General features: G+C 37.6%; 1 protein-coding gene across 2 annotated transcripts in view; it reads right to left on the reverse strand.

Annotated features, from left to right (window-relative positions):
• FAM135B (family with sequence similarity 135 member B) overlaps window positions 1–27,881 on the reverse strand; it is a 321,857-nt gene that overhangs the window by 122,184 nt on the left and 171,792 nt on the right. Inside the window, exons 4-6 of one of the 2 annotated variants that reach the window (XM_020967061.2) lie at window positions 12,341–12,480; window positions 3,834–3,904; window positions 2,554–2,577 (exon numbers count right to left, since the gene is read on the reverse strand). In XM_020967061.2, the coding sequence (XP_020822720.1) occupies window positions 2,554–2,577; window positions 3,834–3,904; window positions 12,341–12,480 (235 nt within the window). The remainder of the gene's footprint in view (window positions 1–2,553; window positions 2,578–3,833; window positions 3,905–12,340; window positions 12,481–27,881) is intronic. The other variant, XM_020967062.2, reaches the window with a different exon arrangement.

Genomic DNA, 27,881 nt, shown 5'->3' on the forward strand with positions numbered 1-27,881 from the left:
GGTTCCTTCCAGATCTAACATTCAACAAGTACCCGACTGTATATGCAATAGGTGTCCTCTCAAAAAGGCTTTGAGAGAAAGCATTCTGATTTCTTAATCAGTCAAAAAATGCAGTAAAGAAGAGTATCTTTGACTCAGACTCTAAATATAGCTTTGTCTTCATACTAAACAACAAAGTGTATCTGTCCATACATTCTTATTGGGAAACCCATTAGGTAGAAGTAGGAGATATATTTTAAATATTCTCAATGCAGGTCAAGTAACACTACAGACTCTATAGGCAACTACTAACATGCAGTAGCATCAATTTAAAAAAAAAGCAATCAAGGAACAATATAGCCAGGTGGCCCAGTAGATAGAGCATTAGGAAGCCCTAAGTTCAAATACAGCCTCAGATACTTACTTAGCTGTGTGACCTTGGACAAGTCACTTAATCTCTGCTTCCCCAATTTTCTCATTTGTAAAAATGAGAATAATAAAAAAAAATCTAACTCCTAGGGTTTTTATAAGGATAAAATGAGATAATATTTATAAAGTTTGCAATATTTGAAAATCTTAAAGCACTAGATAAATACTAGGAATTATTATATTACTAATATGATTATTATTATGGAGCTATGAAGACTTTCAAAGGATTACAATGACAAACAAAAACAATAAAATGTGATTTGAAGAACTAAACATGATAAACAGAAAGCATTCATAAATAGCCTTACTTATCATCAGAATCATATATAACGAATGGCTAGATCATCAGCCTTGAGTCTTCCCTTGAATACAAATCAGACATGTTCCTAATTTAGTGCTTTTGATGTATAATTTTAACTGCTTTTTTTTTCCAATCACCCAAAATAGGAGATCATCATATGTGGATATGGTTTTGTGGATACGATTTATGAAGCACTGTATATTTTGGGGTAGGTATTTTAGGAGTTGTTAAAATATGAGATATTATTATTTCCATATATAACTATTTCAGGGGTCTGTGGGTTCAATAGCATAAATATCCCTTCCAATGATACAGAGGACAACAACTCGGTAGGATCACAGAATTTGAGAATCAGAAGGTCTGCAATGGCTATCCAATCCAACCAGTACACAAAAGGATTGTTTTGATGATCAGATGAGATAAGATACAGAAAGCCTTTGGCATACCTTACTGTGCTGTATACATGTTCACTAGCTATTGTTATTATTAAAAGGAATTCCCAGGGTCACACACTCAGCAAGTAGCCAACCAGTTTATATCTGATGACCTCCAAGGAGAAGGTCGCACCAGCCCCTTTAAAGGCAGGCTATCCTACTGTTAGATGGTTCACCTCATTTGTGGCTAAATCAATCTTCTCCTTGTGGGTGAGCTGGTAATAAGCCTCTCTGAATTTATTTGGGTCCATTCTTGGAGCCTTGCCTATTTGGTAGGACTAGCTTTCTCTGCGCCGCTCCATAACCATGGAGAGCTCCAGGTCACTGGAGAGAGAGCAAAGCAGGCTTTTAGCAGCTTGCTGCTGCTGCTGGTGTTGCTGGTGTGGCTGCTACAACCCAGGAGCCATTATGGATTCCTTATTATCTCTCACTCCCCATACAATTTCTTGCCAAGATCTGTTGATTTCACCTTTACATTCAGGACACTTTCAATTCAATTCAATAACCATTTATAAATAACCATCTGAGTTTATTGAGCCTTGCACTTACGACTAGACGTAAAGGTAGATGCGACATTGCCCTTGAGGTATGTACAGTCTAATGGGAAGGAAACTGCACACATAACTCTGATTCAGGGGAGAAGGAGAACTTCCCATCATCTCTGGAATACACCTCCTTTTCTCCTCTGCTGCCCACTCTAACGCAGGCCCCTCATCTTCTCATGCCTTGATTAGTGCAACTGCCTGCTGATTGATCTGTCTGCCTCAAGTCTCCCCCCACTCCAGTCCATCATCCCTTCAGCCACTAAATTGGTGGTCCTAAAGCTTCCTATTCCATCCAGAACCAAATAAAAATGCTCGGTTTGGCATTCAAAGTCCTTCATAACCTAGCCACCTCCCATCTTTCCAGTCTACTTTGTACCTTACTCCCAGACTCACACTCTTTGATCCAGTGACATTGACCCTCTGGCTGTTCCACAAACCAAACTCCATCTCTCCGTTCCTGGTATTTTCTGTCTTCCCCCCATTCCTGGAATGTTCTCCCTTCTCTATTCCAATTACTTACCTCCCTGGTTTTCTTTAAGTACCAACTAAAATCCCACCTTCTACAAGAAGCCTTCCCCAACCCCTCTTAATTACAGTGCCTTCCCTCTGTTTATTGTTTCATATTTATCCTATATGCAGATTGTTTTGAATATATTTGTTTGCATGTTGTCTCCCTCATGAGATTGAAAGCTCCTCAGGCAGGGACTGTCTTTACCTTTCTTTGTATCCCCAGAGCTTAGCACAGTGCCTGGAAGCACTGGGGATTGATTACTGGGGAAAACATTAGATTTGGCAGCAGAAGAGCTTAGCTCAAATAGAGGCTTTGACACTTACGAGCTGTACAAACTTCTGCAGGTCAATTTACCTGTCTTGGCTTCGGTTTTCCCACCTGTAAATTGAAGAAGAGTGAACTAGATGAACTCCAAAGTCCATTCTAGTACTAAATCTTTGATTCTATGAACTTCTTTTCCTCCTCCAACTCCTAAGGACTTTAACAAACTGGAAGGTATCTGGCTGAGGGTGATTCCAATGGTGGGAAGACTCAAAGCTATGCCATATGAGGGCCAGTTGGAGAGATGTCTAGCCTGGAGAGGAGAACATAACTGGGGTCTGGGGACACAATTAATGTCTTCAAGTATATGAATGGCTATTATGTGGAAAAGTAATTATAATCATTTGGTTTGATTCACTCCCTACAGGGCAAAAATACTCTAGGAATAATATGCAGATGGGGAAAGAAGTTAAAGATATGCAGATTTCATAACATAAAGAAAAAGCTCTAATAATGACAGCTGCCCTACAATGGAAATAGTGAGCATCTTGCCACTCATTTAAGTAAAAGCTAGTTAACCACTTGTTAGTTACATAGTAGGCAGAAGTTATGTTTCAGGTAGACCTGGCAGTGGATGACATCCTGTGCCCCTTTTCAATAAGTCTATGATTGTTAATCTGAAAAAAAAAACTCCTTCTAATAACTTAAATAACAAGGAATGGATAGAATGTAGAATTTGTATTCAAATAGAGTTGTGATTAGATCAACTCTGGTGCTGATCACAATCTACCCACGCCTACTCATTCTGTTTATCCTTTGTTCTTACTCTTCTATAAGTTTGCTCTTGAGGATCCACCCAAGGTACTAGGGGCCTCCATCACCTTCTCTTGACATTGTGAGGTTACCAAAAGACCTAACACTCTTTGCCATGGGACCATCTCATCTTTTTTTTTTTTGTATTTTTTCAATGTCAACCTTTATACTACTTCTTGCAACTAGTGGGTTATACAGTCTACACACACACACACACACACACATACACATACACAATACAAATACATATATATGTAGATAGATAGATCTAGATCTAGAGATATGCCATTTGTTTTTCCATCTGAGTGATAAATATTTTCAATTCTTCAGAGGTAACAGAGTTCTATACCTTACTACTGTAGAACAAGTTAAGGATTTTATATCTTACTTAATTACCACCAATTTTTACCATGAACTCATGGATAAGCTATAGGATAAGAAAAGCATGCTCCTTGTTACCAGAGGAGTTTGCTCCTTGAAGAGTGTCCCCAGGAAAAGGGCTATACAAGAGACATCACGAGGAAGCATTAATAGGATTAAAGTCTCAGGGTTATACTCACTGTTGTTCACTCTCTGTAAAATGAAGGTCCAACTTGAGCTGGAAATCAACTTCACTTAAAGCGTTTTCAACCTACAAAGAAAAGGAAAACCAATTTATTCCAAAAGCCAATTTCTGCCCCAACTCAAATATTTGATATTTCCCTTCTTGAGAGAATTGCACCACTGAGCATCCAAGTTATTGAAATTATTAGTCAGGGTAGAAGAGGCCTCTAGACAGTGAGAATTTCAAAGCAAGTTCAAGTTTATTACTACATTTCTCTGAGATGCCTGAGATGGACATTTCCTCTCCTCTAAAACCCTGTCTACTTAGTGATGGCTAGCTACCTATCCTTAGAATTCACAGACACATATATTTACAAAAGGACTATTTCTATTCTTAGGTTTTCCTAGAGAACTTATCTATACTTCTAGTTCATTCCATGTCCTCTCTTAAGAATTATACTTAACTCTATGTGCATACTGAATACCCCTAGTAGATGGTATGTACAAAGTAGAAAGGTATGGGCTCCACATTTTATTCAGCTCAGTTCAGCAATCATTTATAATACACTATATGTACCAAGTACTACATGAGGCATTAAGGATGGGGGTGGGGAGGGTGGAATGAAAATAGTCCCTACCCTCAAAGACCTTTCATTCATCTGTCTAGCTTTGGTGCTTTGGTGCTTAGGAATAGAAACTGGACCTCTGTATTTGGAACTTGCAGGTAAGAGAATGCTCTTTACCAATGAAAGATGGCATCTTCTCTGCCAACTAGTCTTAAAAAGTTGCTCAGAGTACTAAGAGGTTATGATTTGCCCAGATTCACACAGAGGTTGTCAGAGGCAGAACTTGAATCCAGGTCTTCCAGGCTTTAGGACCACTTATCCACTATGCCATGGTTTCTCTAGGTACCTAATAAACATTTGGTAATCAATATTTTGTTGAATTATACCATAAACAACAGTTCTATTACAAATAGGTTCTCTGGTCTCTTGGTTAAGATGCTTTTTTGTTCAAAGTATTAAAGTATCTTTTACTGCTGTTCAAGAATATACATAGTGGTGGTAACCAGGAGGAGAGGGTAGATAATTAGGGTTGCTGTAATAACTCAATTATACTTTCTAGGTGGATAGAATACTGAGCTTGGAATCAGGAAGACTCATCTTCATGAGTTCAAATCTGGCCTCAGATGCTTATTAGCTATGTGACCCTGGACAAGTCATTTAACCCTGTTTGCCTCAGTTCCTCATCTGTAAAAATGAGCTAGAGAAGGAAATGGCAAACCACTCAAGTATCTTTGCCAAGAAAACAGCAAATGGGGTCATGAAGAGCTGAATATAACTGAAAAATGACTGAACAACAACAAATTTCTCAAATTTCTTTGTATATACCTCTCCTCTACAACAGAATGTAAAGTCCTTGAGGCCTGAAACTATTTAGTTTCTATGGTATCCATGGTACTTAGCATAAATAGCTCTTTGCACATAATGGGCACTTGATAAATGTTTCTCAAATTTACAGTTTTAATTTTCCTTTGAATTACAATTAGAGGTTCATTTTCCTTCCCATTAGACTATAAATACCTCAACGGCAAGACCTATGCCACATCTACCTTTATATCTCCAAGCCCTGAGCATAGGGTCTATCAAACCTCAGAAGCTAATATGTATAAATGGCTACTGAATTGAATTTAAAGTATCCTAGATTGAGGATGGTTCAGATGTCATCTTGCCTTACAACAGGAGGATGGATAAGACAACATGTTGGATGTTAATTGACAACTGAGAGGTATTGACATAAGGATTATAAGAATTCTGACAGTGGAGAGATCAGTAAGAGCTGAAGTAACTGAGTAAGGTTCCATGTAAGGAGGAATTTGAGCTGGATCATTATGCATGGGCAAAGTGTAGGTAACACACCCAGGAGGGTAAGCATTCCATTTTGAAGAGAGTAGGGAATGAAAGAAGCAAGGAATGAATGGTGCAGGTGAAGTCAGGAAATTAACTTAGCAAGTTGGTAAGGACAGAGTAGTGATGATGGGGAAGATTTTTAACTATGACATTATAATCTCTCCAATTTAGTTTTTTCCCACCTCAATTCAAATAAATTCAATTCTATATATATATATGTTATATGCATATGCACAGATGTCTATGTGTATATGTATATAGTTATACATGCATTTATAAATGGATATTCTCTATCTCAGTGTGACCTTAATGTTACTTTAAGAATTATATTTTCAATTTATATAAGCTTTTTTAGATTGATATGTTTACATTAAATTCTCCTCAATATCGAACTGTTTATCAACCCTCTTTCACTTCCTTCCCTGTTACCTCAGCTCCTCATCAGAATGTTTTCTGTATCTTCAATAGGATTCAATTACCCTAGTGTCCTCCTGTTGACTCCTTATATAGGCCATTCATTAATAGCTAGTAATTGGGAGATGCAATTGCAGCCCCAAACTTCTTCCTAGACATGATGACAGCATTGGGGCGGATAGCATTCCTGAGACAGAGAGTGTAGTGAAAGAGAGAGGAGCTTAAGCCTGGAGACGTGTTATGCTTAAGTGGGGGAGGAAGAAGAGCCATCAGTGAAGGAGACTGAAGAAATAGGAAGAGATATAAGAACAGATCAGGAGTGAACACAGTTCCTGGTACATAGTAGGCTCTCAATAAATGTCACTGACTGGCTAATGGGAAGTCAAGGAAGAGTAAAAGCATAAATAAGAAGACAGTGTTTTAACAACAAATTAGCAATTAGTTAATTTTATTTAATTAATAAACAAAGAGATGAATGAGTAAATAGTTGGATAGGTTAAATAGGACAGAAAATATGAATTGAAACATTATTAGATAATTAAGAGGTTTTTGGTGACTTTGGGAAAAAAATCAGTAGAGTAATAGAATCAGAAGGTTGAGGCCTACTCTCCTAAATGGTGAGTCCTTGACCCAGACCAAGAATGACATGTCATGAGATTCCCCATCCATGCTACTCACTTCTGTCCCAACTCCTCCACCTATGGGTACCCTTTTCCCTCCTCCATCTACCCTGCTTTCCAGCTTCTCTTTATGCTTTATCCTCTCTTATTAGAATGTAAGCTCCCTGAGAGAAGAAATCTTTTCTCTTTCCTTAAATCTGTAACCCCAGCACTTAGCACAGTGACTGGCATAAAGTAAATATGTAATAAATGCCTTGCCTACCTATCTACTGAATAGGTGGCACAGTCATAGAAAGGAAATGGGGCCAAGAATCACTAGGCATAGATTTCTAGCCTCAATTTGCCACTAAATCCCTCTATGACCTTGAATAATGATTTTTCCTTTACTGACCTCAAGGTGTATATTTGTCAGATGAAGTGATGGGTCTCTGAGATCCAATATACTTCCCAGAGGGTTTTGATGAGGGAAAGGAACATAGACCGAGAGGGCATTGAGCGTCCGTGATAGGTAAGGAGCGAAATACCATTGAGAGGACAAAAGTGAATTAAATGGATCTGCTCCAACTGCCAGAGCGAGCATGTAAAAACATAAAAAAAGGAAAAAGCAATAATGAAACCCTATCACAGATGCAGATGAATTCTGTGTATCTACTTGCATAGACTGACCTCACTTCTCTCTTCTGTAATCCAAAGATCGAGTGTTAAGAAGCAATGGTAAAGGGGCAGCTAGGTGGCGCAGTGGATAGAGGACAGGCCCTGAAGTCAGGGGGACCTGAGTTCAAATCTGGCCTCAGACCAAACACATGACACTTACTAGCTGCGTGACCCTGGGCAAGTCACTTAACCCCAACTGCCTTAAAAATTAAAAAAAGCAATGGAAAGATACAAAGCATGTTTTAAACCTTAAAATACTCTATATGTGTTTGTTATTCAGTCATATCTGACTCTTTGTGATCCAGTGGACCGTAGCACACTCGTACTGTGCATGAGGTTTTCTTGTCAGGATACTGGAGCCATTTACCATTTCCTTCCCCAGTAGATTACGGCAAACTAAGGTTAAATGATTTACCTAGGGTCACACAGGTAGTAAATGTCTGAGGCCAGATTTGAACTCATGTCTTTCTGACTCCAGGGCCAGCATTCTATTCACTGCTCCAATTAGCTGCTTCCTACAAATGCCAGCTATTATTATTGTTTTTGTTGCTGTTACTGTTATTATTAGATTTAAAAATAGAAGAGATTAGGGTCTATCAAGTCTAATTCCCTCATTTTGCAGATAAGTAAAACTAAGAGGAGAAAGATTAAGTGACTTACCCATGGTAACATAGTAAATCTCTGAGGCAAGATTTGAATCCAGACCTTCTTGACTCCAAGTCTAATACCACATTTCCTACATCATATTTTATCACCATCATAATCATCATTCTCCTCCTCTTCGTGTCCCTCATGTTCATCTCACATTTCTACAAGTTAGGTTTCATAAATCATTTTTCTCATAACAACCTTACACGGTGAGTGGGAGGGAGATGTAAGTAATATTATCTGTATTTTATAGATGAAGAAAATGAGTTTCAGAGTGGTGATGTAGCTTGCCCAGCATCAGACAGCTAGTATCTAACCTAACAAGGACTCCTTGAGCTGAAAGTCTCTGATTCCAAATATAAATGTGCTTTCCATGGTGCCATGACACCACACACAAATGGTGATCCAACTTCTCTGAGACTGAGTAATGAGTAGAAGGTATATCAAATTTTTCTTCATAAGAATATTTTGATCAAGTAAAATTGGAAGAACTCTTATTGAAAGGCTTCTTTGAAAACACATTCCTGGATAAACATAATCTAGTAAGACACATATGCCTAGAATTTATATTTAGATTCTCAGAGTTTAAAAATGGCTGTTAAAAAGCTTTGGGGATGCCACATTTTGCTGAATACAAATTACATAAATGATCATGCCTCTTTGCCTTGTTGTGCATTATAAGGTATGTAATGCAGCACACACAGTACTCAGAATATCATCTCTTACCACTAATTATTTGGAACCTAAGATCAAACAAATACCATGTATGCTTTTTCCCTGGTGAATTTAGAACCTTCACTGGTTCCAGATTTTAATTGGCTGTGACATTCCTTGTAGACAAGATAGAGAGTACAGGTTGGATGAGAGCAAGAGTGCTAAAAAGCTGTCTGAACAACCAGACTAGAAGAGTGCTGATACACCCTTAAGATATATAACATTTGAATTGGAAGGGTCCTTAAAATAGCCAGAGCATTTAGGCAGCACAGTGGATAAAGTGCTGGCCCTGGAGTAAAAAAACACCTGCATTCAAATCAGGCTTCAGACACTTACCATCTCTGTGACCTTGGGCAAGTCACTTAACCCCTGTCTGCCTCAGTTTCCTCACATGTAAAATAAGCATAATAATAGAACCTAACTCATAGGATTGCTATGAAGATCAAATGAAATAATAACTGTAAAGTGCTTAACACATAACTGTTAGCTATTGTTATTAATATTATTTATTATTAATAGTAGTAGTATCATAGCACAGGGTATTATAATGTGAACCTTATAATAACAAATAAAAAAGAATGTTAAACATGGACAACTCCTGCCCTCACCTCAACTGGTTGAAGTCAAAGAGAGTTCTTCCCCATCATGCTGCTGAAACTGATTTCGTCAGTACCTTTTTTATTGAGAAATCCAATGGCCTTTTTTTTTCAGTCCCCATCCTTGATCTCTCTGTAACAAGTGATACTGACTACTCCCTCTCTAATGATTGGACATTCTTTTCCTTCTCATGTCCTTCATTATGCATTCCCTTATTGTGTCTATCTTCTTTCCTATGTCTCTCATTGTGAACTCATTGCACCTCTCTTACTGCCTTCTCCCTCTTTTCTCAGTTACTTAATGAGCATGTTTCCCAGTGTTCTTTCATTGCTTTTCTCTTCATCTTTCTATTTATGCCCCTCCTCTGCCCTTTGACAACCACATTCCCTCCCATATTCAAATATTGTCTCTAAATAAATGACTGACAAATGTCTATTTCCATTCTTGTCCCTCTCAGAAGTTCTGGACAAATATGCTCACCTCCCCTCCTCGGTGAGTGAATAAGCATTTATTAAGTACCTACTATGTGCAAGGCAGTGTCCTCATGTTAGGATACAAAGAAAAGCAAAAGAGGAGTCTGCAATAATCTTCTGGATTCCCACTAACATTTCAAACTGATTATGTGTAAAATTGAACTGTATTCCTTCCCTTGAAACCTACAAAGTCCCTAATTTACTTCTATGTTTTGGTTATTGGTACCATCATTCTTCCAGAATCAAAATCATGTTATGTTCTTTTATTTGTTCATGCTTCATATCTAATAAATAGTCTTAACTAATTATTATTAGCTATCATGTCTTATCAATTTTTCCAAACTCTCTCTTATCTGCTCCATCTGCTAATATTTCAACTTCCACTATGATAGCACAGGTCCTCATCACTACCTTACTGGACTATTGTAATGGCTCCCAATTGCCTATTGAATAAAATAGAAATAATAATAATGATAATTTAAATAGTGATATATGTATAAACCTTTATATAGTGATATATATGTATAAATATTTAAAAATATACACACACTATATGATTCTCACAACATTACAAGGTAGATACTGCTATTATTTCCACTTTCCAGAGAAGGGAACTGAGGCATAGACAAGGAAAATTATTTGCCAGAGTCACAGAACTAGTGAGAAAGTGTCTAAGACAGAAATTCAGCTCAAATCTTTCTGACTTCAGGTCTTGGGCTTTTTTTACTTTGCCACTTTGCTTGCCATTCTATGCCCTTAAAAATCAATTCCTATTACTTTCTCCTTATACTGTTAGCCAGACTGGCACAGTCTTGTGAATATCCTGTGTTTTTTTGTGCCTTTATGCTTTGAATGTGTTCCATTTCCCTTCCTTTATTCCTTAATGCCTACCCATTTTCTCAAGTATTTCCCAAATAATTACCTTCTTCGGGGACCTTTTCTGTTGCACTCAGGAAGTTATGTGTTATCTCTCCCTTCTGACTTCAGACAGTATTTTCATTATTCTTTGGTGGTACATGGGACAGAATGATGTACATGGAGTCAGGAAGACCTTTTGAATCTTGTCTCAGACAATTGCTAGTTGTATGACCTCAATCAAATCACTTAATTTCCCTTAACCTCAATTTCCTCATTTGTACAATGGGACAATAATAGTACCTATTTTGCAGGGTTGTTGAGAGGTTCAAATGAGGTAACATATAACTCCAAAGTCTTGGTGCAGTTCGAGACATTAAAGCTTACTAAATATTCAAAAACCTCAAAATTTCCTTTAAAACCTTAAAATACTCAAAAACCTTAAAGCACTATATACATACTAGCTATTGATTAACTTAAAACGTAGTATAATTGCATTTGTGTCATGCTCCATGAGGATATTGATTGCGTCTTACCTAAATTTGGTATCTTTTCCAATAACTACCATAGTGCTACTCACTCAGCAGACATTTAATAGATATTTATTCAATTTGAATGAATTGGTTTAAATCTGAAAAGAGAATATTAGAACTAGAAAGGACCTTGGAGATTATGTACTTCCACTCCTCCATTTTAAAGCTGGAGATTAATGGATCCATGTCAACCCCTAGGCAGGTGTCTAGTAGCAGTAAAATGACATTGTCTTCAGCCCTTATTGTGTTCAACATTTAATCAATTATTTGTATAAAGCAGTAGGATGGCAAGGCTGTCACATATCTGATGGCAGGAGGCTGAGATAGTTAGCATATTGGATGACAGAATAAGGGGGGGGAAGACCTCATAGATTCACAGATTCATCAAGTGTTACAGCTAGAAGAAGCCTTTGATCTCATCTAGTCCTGATGAAGGAATTCAGGATCGCAATCAGTTGGTGTGATGCCCCTAGTCTAATAAGACAAGATTGAAGAGGGATAAATGTAAACATCCATAGATGAGGGTTCAGACACTAGACCGTGTAAATACAGAATGAAGTATCAATGATCAGACAATGATTAGTTGATGTGAAACTGGACAACAGTTCAAGTGAAAAAATTCCAGGGCTCAAAGTAAGTCAGAAGTGTAATAGCAACTGAATGAATGGATGTACAATGTGTTGAGATGGGGCAGGAGGACTTTGCTAGAGAAAGATCTACAGTGAAGTGTGTGTGTGTGTGTGTGTGTGTGTGTTGTGCGCGTGCGTGCGCATGTGCACATACATGCTCTGTCATGGATACTCAGGGTAGGATGTAAGGATGGAGGGAAATGCGTGTATCAACTTTCCATTCTATCAGAGAGGCAGGCCTTTGATGGGAAGACATACCCACATACGTTGTGCCTAAGTAGCTTTACCGACTTGATCTCCAAACTGATTACAATTACTTCATATGCTTTGTGATCACTGATGCAGTGGAATCTCATTATTCAATTAAGAAACCTTGCTCTCAGTGACCTCCTACAAACCCTAATGCTGCAAGTTATGGGTCCTCAAGAAATGAAAAGCAGCCTCCCCCTATGCAAAGGTTGGGGACCCATGCCTTACCCTTTCCCCATCTAAGAGCAAATGCACTCGAAAAGTCATCAGCTCATTAATGACGATCTCTTCATTCCTGTACAAGATTTGAAATATCCGGCTGTTCACAGTGTTGTCTTGGACACTTGCGGAACCCAAGTTGGAGACCTCTGTAAAAGAAAAATGACAATAAGCTATATGAGTCATGACTTGTGTATTCAGGCCTATAGTAGTGCAGCTGCATCTAAGCAAGGAGAAGGCTGCCATATAAAGAGAAGCAATGTGGTATTATGGGAACAGAGCAGCCAGTCCCAGAGCCAGAGAAGAACTGCAATCACGTCTCATACCTATCTTAAACTGGCTGTGTGACCCTGGACAAATCACTTAATCTTCTAGAGATAAGAACTCTGAAAGTTGCAGAGGAGGTACACTAGAAGAGGGAGTTTCCTCCCCAGGGAGCTCCCTATAGCACTGAAATTATTGGTCTAGGTTCTAATAATACTAATAACAACTTCTACCATTTACATAGTGCTTTTAAGATTTTCAAAATGCTTTATACATGTGATCTCATTTATTCTTCACAATGAACCTGTCAGGTAGGTGATATTCTACAAATTTAAAAAAAGAAAATTGAAGCAGAGAGAAGATAAATAATTTGGCCAAGGTTATATATCCAGTGAGTGTCTGAGGCACTATACGAACTTGGGTCTTCCTGATTTCAAGTCCAGCGGTCCACGTACTATGCTATCTAACCATGTCATAAATGCAGAAGAAATCATTGAAGAGAAAATGAGTGAGATAAACTTATTTCACCAACCTATACTAAATATCAGAATTGCGCTGGAAGTACCTAAGAAGAGTATCTAGTTTTACCTGCCCCAAAATCTTTATGAGTGTTTGTCCAGTTCCTACTTGAAGAACTCATTTATAGAATGGAGATAATAGCACAGACATCCCCACCTTAATGTGAGGTTCAAATGAGAAAATGTATCATAAGTGCTCTGCAAAAGTTAAATGATTATATAAATGTGAACTATACACACACACATACATTAACTGTAACAAGACTGTGTATGTTTGTCAAATATATAATATACATTCAACTCCTGAGATGGCCAGGATGGGTACAGAACAATGGAAGCTGGCATTACTGCTGCATATCCTTTGAGGTCCTTTAGGCTGCATAACAGAAGTAAAATGTTTTATCATATGCAAAAGATATCCTTCTGAAATGTTGACCAGGGACTTCACCTTTGTTTGTTTGTTCTGTTCCAGTCCTAGTATCTTTATCCTAAACCATCATCTGTTTTGTTTGTTGTTGTTGTTCAGTTCTTTCAGTTATGTCCGACTCTTTGTGACTCCTTTTGGGGTTTTCATGGCAAGGATACTGGAATGGTTTGCCATTTCCTTCTCCAGCTCATTTTACAGATGAGAAAACTAAGACACACAGGGTTAAGTGAGTTGCCCAGGGTCACACAGCTAGTAAGTACCGAACTCAAGTCTTCCTTACTCTATGTCCAGTGTTCTAACAACTGTGTCACCTAGATGCCAATATGCTGTTTTATGCTTATCCTTTAGAGAAACCTGGTAATAGTGGGGGGGGGGGGAGGTGTTCTTTTATACTAAGCTTGCTATGTTCCCTTTCCCTTATTTTTAGTAAAAGGAATCTGATTTCGGTCCCATGTAAGGAAGTACACCCTAACAAATGACATCATCCAAACGTGATGTGGGTGGCAATTATAATTTCCTTTCCATGTTTAACATTCTCTCATGTTCTACAAGTTCAGTACTATCTGAGGTGACATCTATTACATGTTTCTATAGGAAGAGCCTCCTTGTCATTACAAAATTTCGTGATAATGAAAAAATGATAACAGTAATGATGACCAATCTCATATATACAGTTCATCATGGTTTATAAATCATGTTACCTATGTTATCAGTTAATCAGTGGCATTTATTGTATTAATATGGCTTATTGTGAGCCAGGCCCTTAACCTTTACAACAAGACCTGAGAGGGAGATCATGAAATTGTTGACAGTCACAGAATTCCAAAGCTGGAAGGAACTTCAGTAACTATATAGGCCAACCAATAAATTAAGCCTAAAATATGATGCCCAGTACTATAGATGCAGTTTGAACAAGGCAGAGTACACTACTACTAATATGTCCTTTTTCCTAGAAGCCATACTTACCCATGAAATCCAAGATCAAATTCACTTTCTTGTCTGCTAGATCACACTGCTGACTCACTCTGAGCTAGCAGTGCACTATAAAAATCTTAGTTTTTTTTTTCCTCATACAAACTACTACCTAAATATGCCTCCCCCATATTGTACTTAGGATATCAATTTCTTGGGCCCAAGTAGAAGACTTCACACTTGTGATGGTGACCAGACTGGAAACCATACTATTCTAGTAATGACAGAAGGAAATGGTGATGTTAGCCTGGAAAAGAGAAGAGAGTGTGAACGAGGATAATCATTGTCTTAAAAAAAGGTGAAGGACTAACATATTGAGGTGGAATAATTCCTGATATAAACAGTGGATACAGGAACAGAATACTTCCCAGTGGCTCCATAAGAAGACTAAAATCCAATGGGTAGAAATGGGCAAAGTTTCACATTGTTATCAGAAAGCCTTCCTAAGCATTAGAACAATCAAAAAGGTGGTTGCAGTAGGTGTAAGTGAATTCATCATTAATACAATGCTTTAAGCAAAGGTTAGAAGAAGACATCAGAAATCATATCAGATATTGAGTTACCTGCCTTCTGATGCCCCATCTAACTCTAATTTTTAACGATTCTGTGTTATTGTGCTCTATTTACCAGATAAGGACACAAAACCCCACAAATTCAAAGTTATTTGCCCAAGGTCCCACAGGGAAATTAATGACTGGGAGAAGATTTGAACCCAAATGTGTTGAATTCTAGTTCAGTCTTCCTTACATTACACTGTCCCTTTGAAATGGATGTTCCACTGCTCAATGTATTCCCCTTCTCAGACCTTTATCAATGGCTGTTACACCAATGACATACATTTAGCTTCTCTACACTAAGAGGAAATGACTTCAGATATTTATTTGAAAGTTCACCATCACCTTGAATCAATAAATTCTAATTGTAATGAATGGAACGGTCATTGACTGAAGAAAAAGAAAAAAAATCATAATTAATGGCCTTTCCATCTGATGAGGTGTTAAAAACTACTGCCAGGGGACTGTAGCTAGGTAAGCCAATTGATACTCAGTGCCTCATAATCATTTCACATTTGAATCTGCACTCAGGATGCAGGATTTAATAAGCTCAAATGAGAATCACTTTTGTAGGCAATTAAGTAAATTATCCCCCTTTAGGGAGCCTACTTAAAAGGAAGTGATAACATGGAAAGACAGAATGAAGAAATGGGAGAATTTTTAAAAGACAAAAGAAAACATGAGCCTAGTCAGTTCTCTTCGAAATGATTATTTGGGGAAAAGTTAGTGTGTGTCTGGTATGAGAGGTTTCAAGGATCAGAGAATCAAGGATGTAAAGCAGAAGGGGTCTCAGAGGTCACCTAATCCAACATAATCATTTTACAGATGAGGAAACTAAGGCCCAGGTAGATGAAAAAACTGAATCAAACTAGTAAGCAGCAGAGTTAGGATTTTTTTCTCATCATCATCATCATCATGAATAAACATTTATTTCTGAACTACTACTTGTCAGGCATGAGGTTAGCCCTAGGGATACAAAGAAAGACAAAAATATGGTCCTTATCTTTCAGGAGTTCACATTCCAATGGAGAAGGTAGCATGCAACAGCAATAAAAATTTGTACATATGAGATATCTTCAGAGATAATTTGTTTGTTTCCCATATTAGCAGAATTCTATATAATGATGTATTACCCCAGAATCACAAATTCACACAATTTAACATGGGTAGAAGAGTCTTTAGCTCTTAGCTGGTACAACCCATACTTGAAAGGATTCTTCATTGTAGAACAGCTAATAAGTGCTGATCTAGCCTTTGAGAAATTGTGACTGACAGATGAAGGGTGAATTAACCAATGGCACTTCAGCCAATATCAGTTCTAATCTTCCTCAAAGCCTAAGGATTTCTCCAAACACAGGGAATCATAAGATCAACCAATTCAGAATGTCTATCTGTTTCATTGCTCATTGTTTTCCCTTTCCCATCCATCTTACATAGAGATGTCAAAATGATCTTCCCAAAACACAAGCTTAACCAACGTCACTCCCCTGTTCCAACACCTTCTCAGTTACCTACTCCCTCTAAGATAAAATACAAACAGCTCAGTCTGGCATTTCAGGATCCAAACTACCTTTCTGGGATAATTCCCCATTATTCTTCTTCCTGTAGTCAGTCTATATGCATTTATTAAGCACTTACTAGGTACAGGGACTATGCTAAACTAGGGACACAAAGAAAGTCAAAAGCATGGTGCACACCTTCAAGGTGCTCATACCCTATCCAGGGAGACAATATAAAAAATAATTATGTTCATGCAAGATAAAGGATGTCCCAAAAGTCTGGAGCTGCACTAAGACTTTTACGACACCTGTATCTATGCCATCAGTGAAAGGTAATCTCAGAGGTACTAGCAGAGAGAGTAGGTGTAAGGATTGTGGAGAGTGTTCAAAATTGAAAGAAGTCAGGAAACCTGGAGGCAGAGGTGAGGAGAGAGAGTATTCTAGGTATGGGACACAGCTGAGTTAAAATACAGTGTCTGAAGATTAATCTAGTGATTGAGAAACAGTGTTATTGTACCTTCTATTTCAGCCAAACTGGATTACTAGCTGTTCTCAAAGCATACCATGTTCTCTCAATCCTCCATCCATTCTCTCAAGCATTGCACTGTTCCCCTCCCCAACCTCCTCTCCCATCCTTCACCCACTTCCTACTCCTCTTTACTTCACTGTAATCTTATCTTTTTCAAAGCTTAGCTCATGACTTTACTGTAGCCTTCCCTGAATCTCTGGGCATCACTGTCCTATTTCTTCACAGATTAAATATTATATATTACTGTGCATAAGCATATTATATTTGGAAAAAAAAACACAGGACTACAGATTTAGAGCTTAGAGGTTATCTAATGCAAGCATTTCCCAAAGCACCAAAAAAGTAAATTATTTGCCTAGGTTGACACAAGTGGTAGTGCTAAGATTTGAACTCAGTCCCTCTAACTTCAAACCCAGCACAATTACTATTGAACCATACTTCCTCCTCTATTCTACTATAGGAGACAGCTAGTGAAGTAACCAGAGCACTGGGTATGGAATCAGGAAGACTTGAACTCAAATCTAGCCTGACTTTGAGTGACCTTGGATAAGTCACTTATCTTCTGTTTGGTCAATTGAAAAAATGGAATGATAATGGTACCTGCCTCCTAGGGTTGTTGTGAACATCAGATGAGATAATATTTGTAAAAAGGGCTTAGCACAATGTCTAGTCTATTGTATGCATTATGTAAATTCTTATTCCCTTTCTATTTTCCCCCTTCTTTTCCTAGCAGAATTCAATTCAATATAGCAATCAATTAACTAGCATTAATTAATTGCCTATTATGTTCCAGGAACTATACTAGATACATAAAATATAAAAACAAAAAATGAGATGGTCCTTACCTTAAAAGAGTTTACATTCACCAAGGCAGATACAGCAAAATATTTTTCTTTGTATCCCTGGTGCTTGGGGAGTCACTTGCATAGAGTAAGACATAAGACTAGAGGCAAAGAAACTAATTTGGAGGCAAATGGAATGGTTCAATTGAAAAGTGATAAGGACTTGAGTTAAGGTGGTGACTATGTAAATGTATGAATACTAGAAATATTTATGTAGGCAGAATTGCCAGGAATTGGTAACTAATTGAATATGTTATAAAATGGGGATAATAACAGCACCTACCTCCCAGGGTTGCTGTGAAGATCAAGTGAGATAAGGATTGTAAAGCTCTTAGCACAGTGCCTAGCACATAGTAGGTGCTATATAACTGTTAGCAATGATGATGATGAGGACGAGGATGTGAGGTAAGGGAGAAAGAAGATTTGAGAATGATTCTCTTTGTGTGCAGGCCTAAGAGAATGAAAGGATGGTAGTACCTCATCGGAAATAGGAAATTTAAAAGGAAGGTAGATTTAGGGAGAAAAGTTCTGCTATGGACATATTGAGTTTGGGATGTTCATGGTACTTTCAGGCAGAGCTATCCTAGAGGCATTTAGTAGTATGGAACTAGAGGTCAGGACAGAGGTGAGAGCTGCATGTAAAAACCAAAGGAAAAGACAAATAAATAGGAATGGGTGATCAATACTGTCAAATGCTATAGAGAGATCAAGAAGGATAATGGATGAGAAGAATCTGTCTTATTTACCAATTAAGAAATCACCTTGGGTAACCTCAGAGAGAGCAGTTTTGGTCGAGTGTTGGAGACAGAAAACAGATGGCAGTGGTTTAAGATAGGAGTGGGAGTTGAGAAAAGGGGAAAAAATGAGTATAGATAGTTTATTCTAGGAGTTTGACTTTGAAAAGGAGAGAATCATAACAGCAGCAAATACATTGTAGACACACACACACATATATAATTTTATTTCCACCAGAATGTAGTATCAAGCCTGTACAATTTAGTGACTCATTAAATGTTAGTTGAATAGAGTGGAATTGGAAAGAAATATGTAATATTTGTGAGGGCAGAATGGAATGAGAGGTCAATCACTTTCTTTTTTGGAAAGACATAGTTAAGCACTTTTTGCTGAATAAACTCCAGGCACCAGGCAGCATTTTGATCTGGTATATTTTTGTTTTAATGAAAAATTAAACTCTCCCTGCTCGTGATGGTTGCTGTCTTACCAAATGAACCCAAGAGGTTAATTGGTATTTATTCATGCCTAACAATCCTGAGGCCCTCTAAATAGACTAGAATGAGATACACCTGTTGCCTTCACAAAATCACAGAATGTTAGACTGAACATGACAAAATGGAATGTTGGAACATCAGACTCATAATATTGGAACACGGGATATTAGGAGATAAAACATAAAATGCTTCAATGGTCAAGTACCTTAGAGATCATCTCATCTAATTTCCCTCATTCTACAAAGCAGCAATATGAGACTAAGAGAAAGGAAGTGATTTTCACATTTTTCTTAAAGAAAGTGGCAAAACTGGGACAAAAACTCGAATCTCCTCCTCCTCCTCTCTCATCCTTGATGTATCATATCTCTGAAGTGAAAAAAAAAATTCACTTCTGGTGAAATGACTGTGAGCAAAGAGAATTGTGCAGTCATAGTGGACCATCTTGAATGTGACACTCTTAGTCTGAATTTTCCCTTAATTTTAAACAAAAATTGTGATGATACCAGACTTCTACCATCTGAAAAGCTCTTTTCTTAACATCCTGAAGTCATCATGTCCTTTCATTTTCTCTCACTTGTCAATTTATATTATTATATTGTTGATTAACTAACTACCCACTTAGTCTACCCACCCAGAGGAGGGATGATTGTACTAAGGATTTGCTTTGCACCATGCAGAGGAAAGGACAATGTCTTCCTGGAAAGTAGGTGAGTCTAAATCAGGAGCTGAGGAGGCTTAAATCTCAGAGCCATGGATTGGTGGTAATTTTTCCCTCTCTGTGGCAGAATTCAAAGTATTGAAATGGAAGAAATAGGTTAGAGCAATGGAGATTCAGGCCATGAGGTAATAATGGGACCAGGATACAATATAAAGGGTATATTAGAGAATCCTAGTTATTTGTGTAACTAGATCTTTTGGAAATTTGTGTTGACTTTAAAACATAATTTGCTGGGGTATGTTTAGTAATATGTGTCCACATCCCAAATTCTACTCAAGACACAAATACTTAATAGAACACCTCCATCTCTGCTTCAGCATAGCCTTGGTCATGTCTGTCCAGGCTAGGAATACAACAACATTACTCCATTGAGTGTGCAAGCAAGTGGCACGTATTTATTAAACATCTACTATATGCCAGGCACTATGGCTGGGGTTGCAAGTACAGAGAATGAAATTGTTCCTGCTCTCAGAAAACTTATATTTTAAAGGTATAGACAAGAATTGTGTGTACTAAACATATGTGTTTTATATACATGACAGATATTTACTATATGTATACCTATGTATTTAAGTGTATAGATACTTGTGTTATTATAGATGTTTATATACATATATATATATACATATATAGCATAAATATAAGGTATGTATATATACATACATATACATACACACACATATATATATGCATATATACATACATACATATGTGTATGGGGTAGTTGTTTAGTCATTTTCAATCACATCCAACTCTTTGTAACCCCTTTTGGGGTTTTCTTGGCAAAGATACTGAAGTAGTTAGACATTTCCTTTTCTAACTCATTTTATAGATGAGGCAACTGAGGCAAACAGAGTTAAGTGACTTACCCAGTGTCACACAGCTAGTACATGTCTGAGGATGGATTTGAACTCAGGTCTTCCTGATTCCAGGCCTGGCACTCTATCTACCTAGCTGCCCAATATATATATGAGCAGTAAAATATAAAGTGGTTTAGGAGGGAGGACACTAGCAGCTGGGGAGATTAAGAAAGACTTCATCATCATAATTTTCCTAGTGAGCATTTAGATCACTTTAAAGTTTGTGAAATCCTTTCCAAACATTATTTCAGTTGATCCTCACAATAACCCTGGGAAGTAGGTGCCATTATTATTTCAATTTTTTTACACATGGAAAACTGGGGTAGATAGTTGTTCAGTGACTGCCCAGGTCCACATAGCTAGATCAGTCAGATTTGAACTCAAGTCTTCCTGATTATAAGTCTAGCATTCTATCTACTCAGCCACCTATCTACCCCTCAAAAAAGTGTTTGAGTCACATCTCAAAGGAAGAGAAGAATCTGTGCAACAGAGATAAGGAGGGAGTGCATTCCAGGCATGGTTCCTGAGAGTAACAATAATTTTCTCAGTTTCTTGATCTTGATACACTGATTCCTTAGCTTTGAATCTTTATTATAAAGTTCTTCTTCACGATGCATGCCAATCCTTTTGGATTTAATTTTTGCATGAAGCTGGCACAACTAGGGAAAATACTCTGTTCATCCTCTATGGTCCTGAATTCAACCATATCAGATTGCACCATGTTTCCCTACGAGGGTTTTTCTCCTTTGAACCAAGCTGACCTGCCTTAAATATTGGTAGATGTCCCTCTCTCTGTGGGAGCTGGAAATAAACAAAACAAAACACAAAGATACCCAAAGAAACTTTTAACTTCCCCCCAAAAAGAAATTAAATTCATTTTGGGAGTGAAGACCCTCTAAAATTTGCCATCACATTTTCCCCTGGGCCTTATTTCCTGCTGGTTTCCATCTTCTATCTTATGCTTCTGGGAATACAGTTCCACACTTCATGATTCTAACACAAAGTCTCCACTTGCCAGACTCCAGTCCCTTTCTAACACTCATATCAATACCTTCAATGCTACTTCCCCTTTCTTCACCTTGTACATGCTGAGATCCTACATACCCAAAGGGTGCCCAGTTCAATGCCACCTCCACCACTGAGCCTTTCCTGATTACCCCAGCAAAAGTGAGTCCTTCTCTCTTCCTCTAAACTAACAATGTACTTAGTTTTCACTGTTCTGATGGAAAGTTTATCATCATATACCAAATGAATACATGATTTAGACAAAAGAAGATTACATTATATAAATAAATTAGGAGATGAAGAAGAAAATGTCTTTTGCAAATATCGACAGAAGCAAGAATTGATGACATAACAAGGGATGGAGAGGATTACAGAAGATAAAATCAATAATTTTAATTACATAAAATGCAAAGGCTCGTGCCCAAATAAAACCAATGTATCTTAAATTAGAAGTGAAATAACTAATTGACATCTGGCCAGGGGGTAGATTGAGGACAAGGGGAAAGGATTTCAAGATCTGCTCTTCTCCCTTTTAGTACCTGATTATCTAAATGAATGTACATAAATACATTTGGGAAACAGCTGCAAATCACTCTATGTTTGATACTGTGATATTAACTACACATATTCACACTGGGGAGATGTTTAGCTTAAAAAGCAATTCTAATAGGGTGAGGTGAACCAGGGAAGCCTCCTTGGAAAAGGAAGGAGAGAAACAAGAGGAATAAAACAGACAAATCCAGAGAGACAGAAAAGGGTAAGAATAAGCAGAAGAAAAAGGCAGCAATAGCTGGACTACTCAGTAATAAATGAGGTTAAACAATATAAGGAAGCGGAAAGGAATTGAGTGCTTTGAATTTCCGATTGGATATTGTTGTTTTCCTGGGCTCCTGAGCAAGATTTTTGACACAGTACAAAATATGTAAACTCTACATTTTAATTCATTAATAAATTGCCCATTTGTCATCATCATCATCATCATCATCATCACCATCATCATCAATCTTCAATCATCCTTCAATCAATATTGGCAGGGAGAACAGCGAACCAGCCCAAATATAAAGAGATAGAATTAGTCCTGGTCTTAATACAATTTGGAAAACATTGTAGCATTGGTTTTCAAGAAAGTTGTGGGAGTGTTGTTTAATTACTGGAGGTGGGGAACATAGCATAAATATGAAAAAATGTGATTAACATAATACAATAACTACCAAAACAAAGATCACTTTCTCATCTTTATAACATTTATACATATGATCTATACAGGGTCTGAGGATAATTTGAATGTCTGGGCAGTCTCTTCTTCCCATTTCACTATGTTCACCGTAAATGTTCTCTAAATGGATACTTATGAAAAAAATAAAAGGAAAATGTCTAAAGCTGGAGTGTCTGTGGTAAAACAGGTACATTAATGCATTACTGATGATCTGTGAACTAGTTCAGTCAATCTGGAAAGGAATTTGGAACTATGTCCAGATAATTGTTAAACTGTGGTTACCCTCTGACCCAGTGATCTGGGTCTATGCTCCAAAGAGATCAAAGAAAGAGAAAAAGCACAAATATAAACAGGAATATTAATAGCTGCCCTTTTTGTGGTGACAAAGAATTAGAAACATAGGGGTACTCATTATTTGGGGAATGGCTGTAAATGTTACAAAATATGAATTTGATGAAATATTATTTTACTATAAGAAGTGATGAAGGAGATGGTTGCAGAGAGACCAGGAAATACTTTTATGAATTAAAGCTGAGTGAAGTGGACAGAATTAGAACAATTTATACAAGAAAGATATTGTAAAGACAAACTTTAAAAGACTTAGGAACTCTAATCAGTGTATTAATCATCCATTATTCCTGAGGACTAACGATGAAACATGCAAACCACCTTCTAACAGAGAGGTAATGGACTCAGAGAGCAGACTGAGACATATACATACCCATAAACATAAACATACATATACACATAGATATATAAACATATTTTATATATATATATAAATGTGGAGAGAGGCAAAGAGAGACAGAGAGACAGAAAAACAGAGAGACAGAGGGAAAGACAGAAAGACAGAGTAAGGGAGGGTGGTGGGGATATACCTAGAAATGGCCAATGTGGGAATTTGTTTTACATGGCTATAGGTATTTATAACAGGGGAATTATGTTTCTTGCTTTCTATCAGGGGAGAAGGAGGGGAAGGAGAGGTATATCTTCATTTTAAACAAGACCATAAAAATAATGGTAAGTGAATAAAAAAATACCATTTTATTTTTGTCTTTGTATATCACTACTACCTAGTATTGTGCCCAGCACATAGCAGGCATTTAAGAAATGCTTGTTGATTGCTTCATAAATGATTGAACCAAACTGAAAATTTAAGGAGGAAAGAGGCTTTATCCAATACTTTTACATGATTGACTGAAAAGGACAGATTACAGAAGATTCAAGTGGATTTATTGTTTGTTGAATATTAAACACATAAAAAACAAATCCAACTTCTAGAAGCTTTTCTTTTTGTAACACTAGAGGCTTAGCATATTACTTGGCACATGAAATGACTTTAACAAGTTCTTTTTATTCATTCATTCATCTGTTCATTGATTCATTCATTTTCATTAATTTACCCCAACTAGACATTGTGTAGTGTGATGTGGTGTGGTGTATTGTGGCAGAAAGATCACTGACCTAAGAGCATCTAGTATCTGGCATTGGATCTACTACTAACGCTCTCTGTGACCCTGGCCAGCCATTCTCCATCTCTAGGTTTTGGTCAGTAAAAGGAAGTTGGGTCTTTAAGGATCTTCCAGTGTTAACCCTCGAGATAACCCAATGAGACCGCAAATCCCTTGAGAGTATAGGATGTTTTATAACTATTGTGCACACATAGGCATACACATATACACACAGTATAAAATAGAGGTAAACAAACAAAATATTTGCTATTTCTTTTTAAGTGAATATACAGAATGAGAAGTAATAATCAATTGCATTGCATAAGGGTCCTCTCTTTTTCTTTTCTTTAGAAACTCCTGTGGCTGGAATTCTAGACAGAGAGAAAGAAAGACTGCTGAAGTGTTAGGCCTCATCTTTTCTGCAAGATGGCCTTTGGTTACTGCGCACACAATCACATACTTAGGGACCTTTACTCGAAAGAGGTTTAAAAGCCACTTTTCTTTTTGATGCTGACTTTTTTTCTCCTTTTCTTTCTGTTTAGAGATATTCAGGCTGGGCATGGTGCCAATTCTATAAGATACTTCTCAAGTATTATTACCATTATTATTTCTTTGGAAGCTACCAAAGTGGGAATTACATCCATGGGGCTGAAGGCAGTACTTAAGAGAGAGAGGAGAGAGAGAGAGAGAGAGAGAGAGAGAGAGAGAGAGAGACAGAAGAGACAGAGACAGAGAGAGACAGAGAGAGACACTGAGAGACAGAGACAAATAGAGACACAAACAAAGACAGACAAGGTGGGAAGCTAACAGAGATAACAGAGAAAGAAACTGACAGGATAAGGCAGTGTGTGGTAGAAAGAAAAAAATAAGAGACAGAAATGGGGATAGAAACAAAAAAGAGAAAAGGGATTGAGAGTTCGCAGTCTTTAAGTTCTATGTATTCTCCCTCAAACAGTAATAGAAATTATTCTCATTTCTAAACAGCATTTTCTTTCAGTTCAAAATTCAATTCAATTTGTAAAAATCTAACCTGTGCTTCACAAGTCACTTAGCAGAAGTGCACTGGTCCTAGTCCTTAGTACACTCTCCCTTTCAAATTATTTTGTATTTATGAATCTGTTTACATTTCTTATCTCTCAGTAGAATACAAACTCTTTGAGGGCAGGACTGGTTTTTAGTTGCTGTTGGTTTTTGTTTTTTCCTTTTGTCCCCCAAAGCCTTAATAACACCGTGGTTACAGCAGTGGTGTAAAACTCAAATACAAATAGCGAGCCACTATATTGTATGTAAGGATCCCTGGCCAGCTACATATTGACTTAGAAAATCATGCACATTTATATATTTCTTTTTATTAATACACAAACACACTAAATCAGTTAGGAATTACATTTTCATCTGGTTCAGGCTGCAACAGGTAGTGTTGTGGGCTGTGTGTTTGACATCTCTGGTTTATAAGACTGAACTGAATTCAATTAATTCCCCTCTTCATTCTTTGAAGACTACCAGCAAAAGCCAATCTATGAGATGCATAATGACAATATCACTGAGTTATAAACATATTTTGTTTTAACTTCATATGCTATTCACCAGACAGAGAGACTAACTTATTTGCCAGACTTAGCACTGAATGGTTTTTAGCCTTTTTGCCAGAAGTCTGCAACTTTTCCAATAACAAACTTTACTCTCTATCAGGAGGTTAAAAGGAATGTGCTTTTGGCACTAAAGGTCTGTCCCACAGAAGTCTTTGCAGCAAAGGCACCTTCCTTTGAATGATGGAATCAAAGAATGTCAGATGTAGAAAAGGTCCCATGGGGTGTATGATCTAATGATGTTGTTAGTAGGAGTCCCATCTACCATCTCTAGGATAAGTGACCACCCAGCTTCTGGTTGAAGACAAGTAATAAGGAAGAGTCTACTGACTCCTGAAGCAGCTTATTTGACTTTTCAATTGTGTAACTATCAGTCAGGTTTCCCTTTGTATTCTGAGACTGAGGCTTTCTCCTGGCATGAAGGAACCAAATACTCTCAAGGAAAGATCTACTTTATCTGTCTTGTTGTCTCTCCATAGGTAGAAATACACACACACACACACACACACACGTATGTGTGTATATATACATGTATGTATACATATGCACACACGCACATATATCACATATGTGTGAACATGTGTGTAGATTGTGTGTGTAACCTACCTTATTTATCAGACTTAGTTCTTTATGCATGTATACATAAACACACATGTATAAACCAACATACATATATATTATGTGTATACACACACACACACACACACATACACACACATAAAATAAAAGGAACAGAAAAGATGCCTTCAAGCCCATCAAGAGCTCTCCCCTTCCAAAGAATAAACACAACCCATATAAATTACAATACGAACCTGATGGGCTTTGCTCCTCATCAGTGTTCTATACCTGATGACCTTTTTCTAGCCACTCTTCTTCCATTAGAGTCCATCACTCCATTCTTCAGGGGGTCATGGACCTTTCTCATTCTAGCTGCTGTCACTCTCCTCTGCTCTTAGAAGACATTATTGGTCCTTCTTGCTTCTCCAAAGTCTGCTTTGCTGCTTCGTAACATTCAGCTCTCCTCTAGTGGATGGTGATTGTTTTCTGTTCTCCCCCCTCACATACACAGCCAGATACTTGTTGCTGTTGAATTCTTTCAGTTGTGTCTGATTCTTCATGACCCCATTTGGGTTTTTCTTGGCAAAGATACTGGAGTGGTTTGCCATTTTGTTCTCCACTTCATTTTACAGATGGGAACTGATGCAGAGTTAAGTGACTTGCCCAGGATCACATAACTAATTAGTGTCTGAGGCAGGATTTCAAGTCAGGTCCTCCTGACTCCAGCACTCTATCTACTGTGCATCTAGCTGCCCAACTTTGGTAAACTGTTGTCCTTTGTTCTTGAAGAGGGCCAAAATGACGTCACTATGTTGGGGGCAAGGTACACCAGGTACAGTGTGTCTGACTGCGGCTGATCAGACCAACATGACCTTAAAAGGCTCTACCAGAGGCTGGGCACAAATAGTCCACATGACTACAGGTAATGGTCAGTTAACCATATTATAAGTCACTCCTTTTTTACCTCCTGGAAGTACCTCTGAACTATTCTTAATCTGGTTTACATGAGGGTCCCAAGGTATTATCAAATAAGGTCACTTCAAGTGTCTATGGAAAAATATTTTTTTTTGATTCCTCAAATTGATGTTTTAAAAATTTCTACCTTGAGTTAACATATGACAAATCCAGAGCTATTTACCTCCTCCCTCCCCAAGTGAATGGGCTGGGAACCATCTCTCACCCCTGTCAGCACATCCCACTTAGTTTTGCTTTTTCCAGGTTCTGAAAGTCACTCCTGCTCTTTTTAAGTTCATCTTTCCTTCTCCCTTTTTCTCTGGACAGCTGGGCAGGGTTATGTATGGAAATGACCCCAGACTGCT

The sequence above is a fragment of the Phascolarctos cinereus genome, unplaced genomic scaffold (genome assembly GCF_003287225.1).
Source record: "Phascolarctos cinereus isolate Bilbo 61053 unplaced genomic scaffold, phaCin_HiC Scaffold_4;HRSCAF=312, whole genome shotgun sequence".
Lineage (NCBI taxonomy): Eukaryota > Metazoa > Chordata > Mammalia > Diprotodontia > Phascolarctidae > Phascolarctos > Phascolarctos cinereus.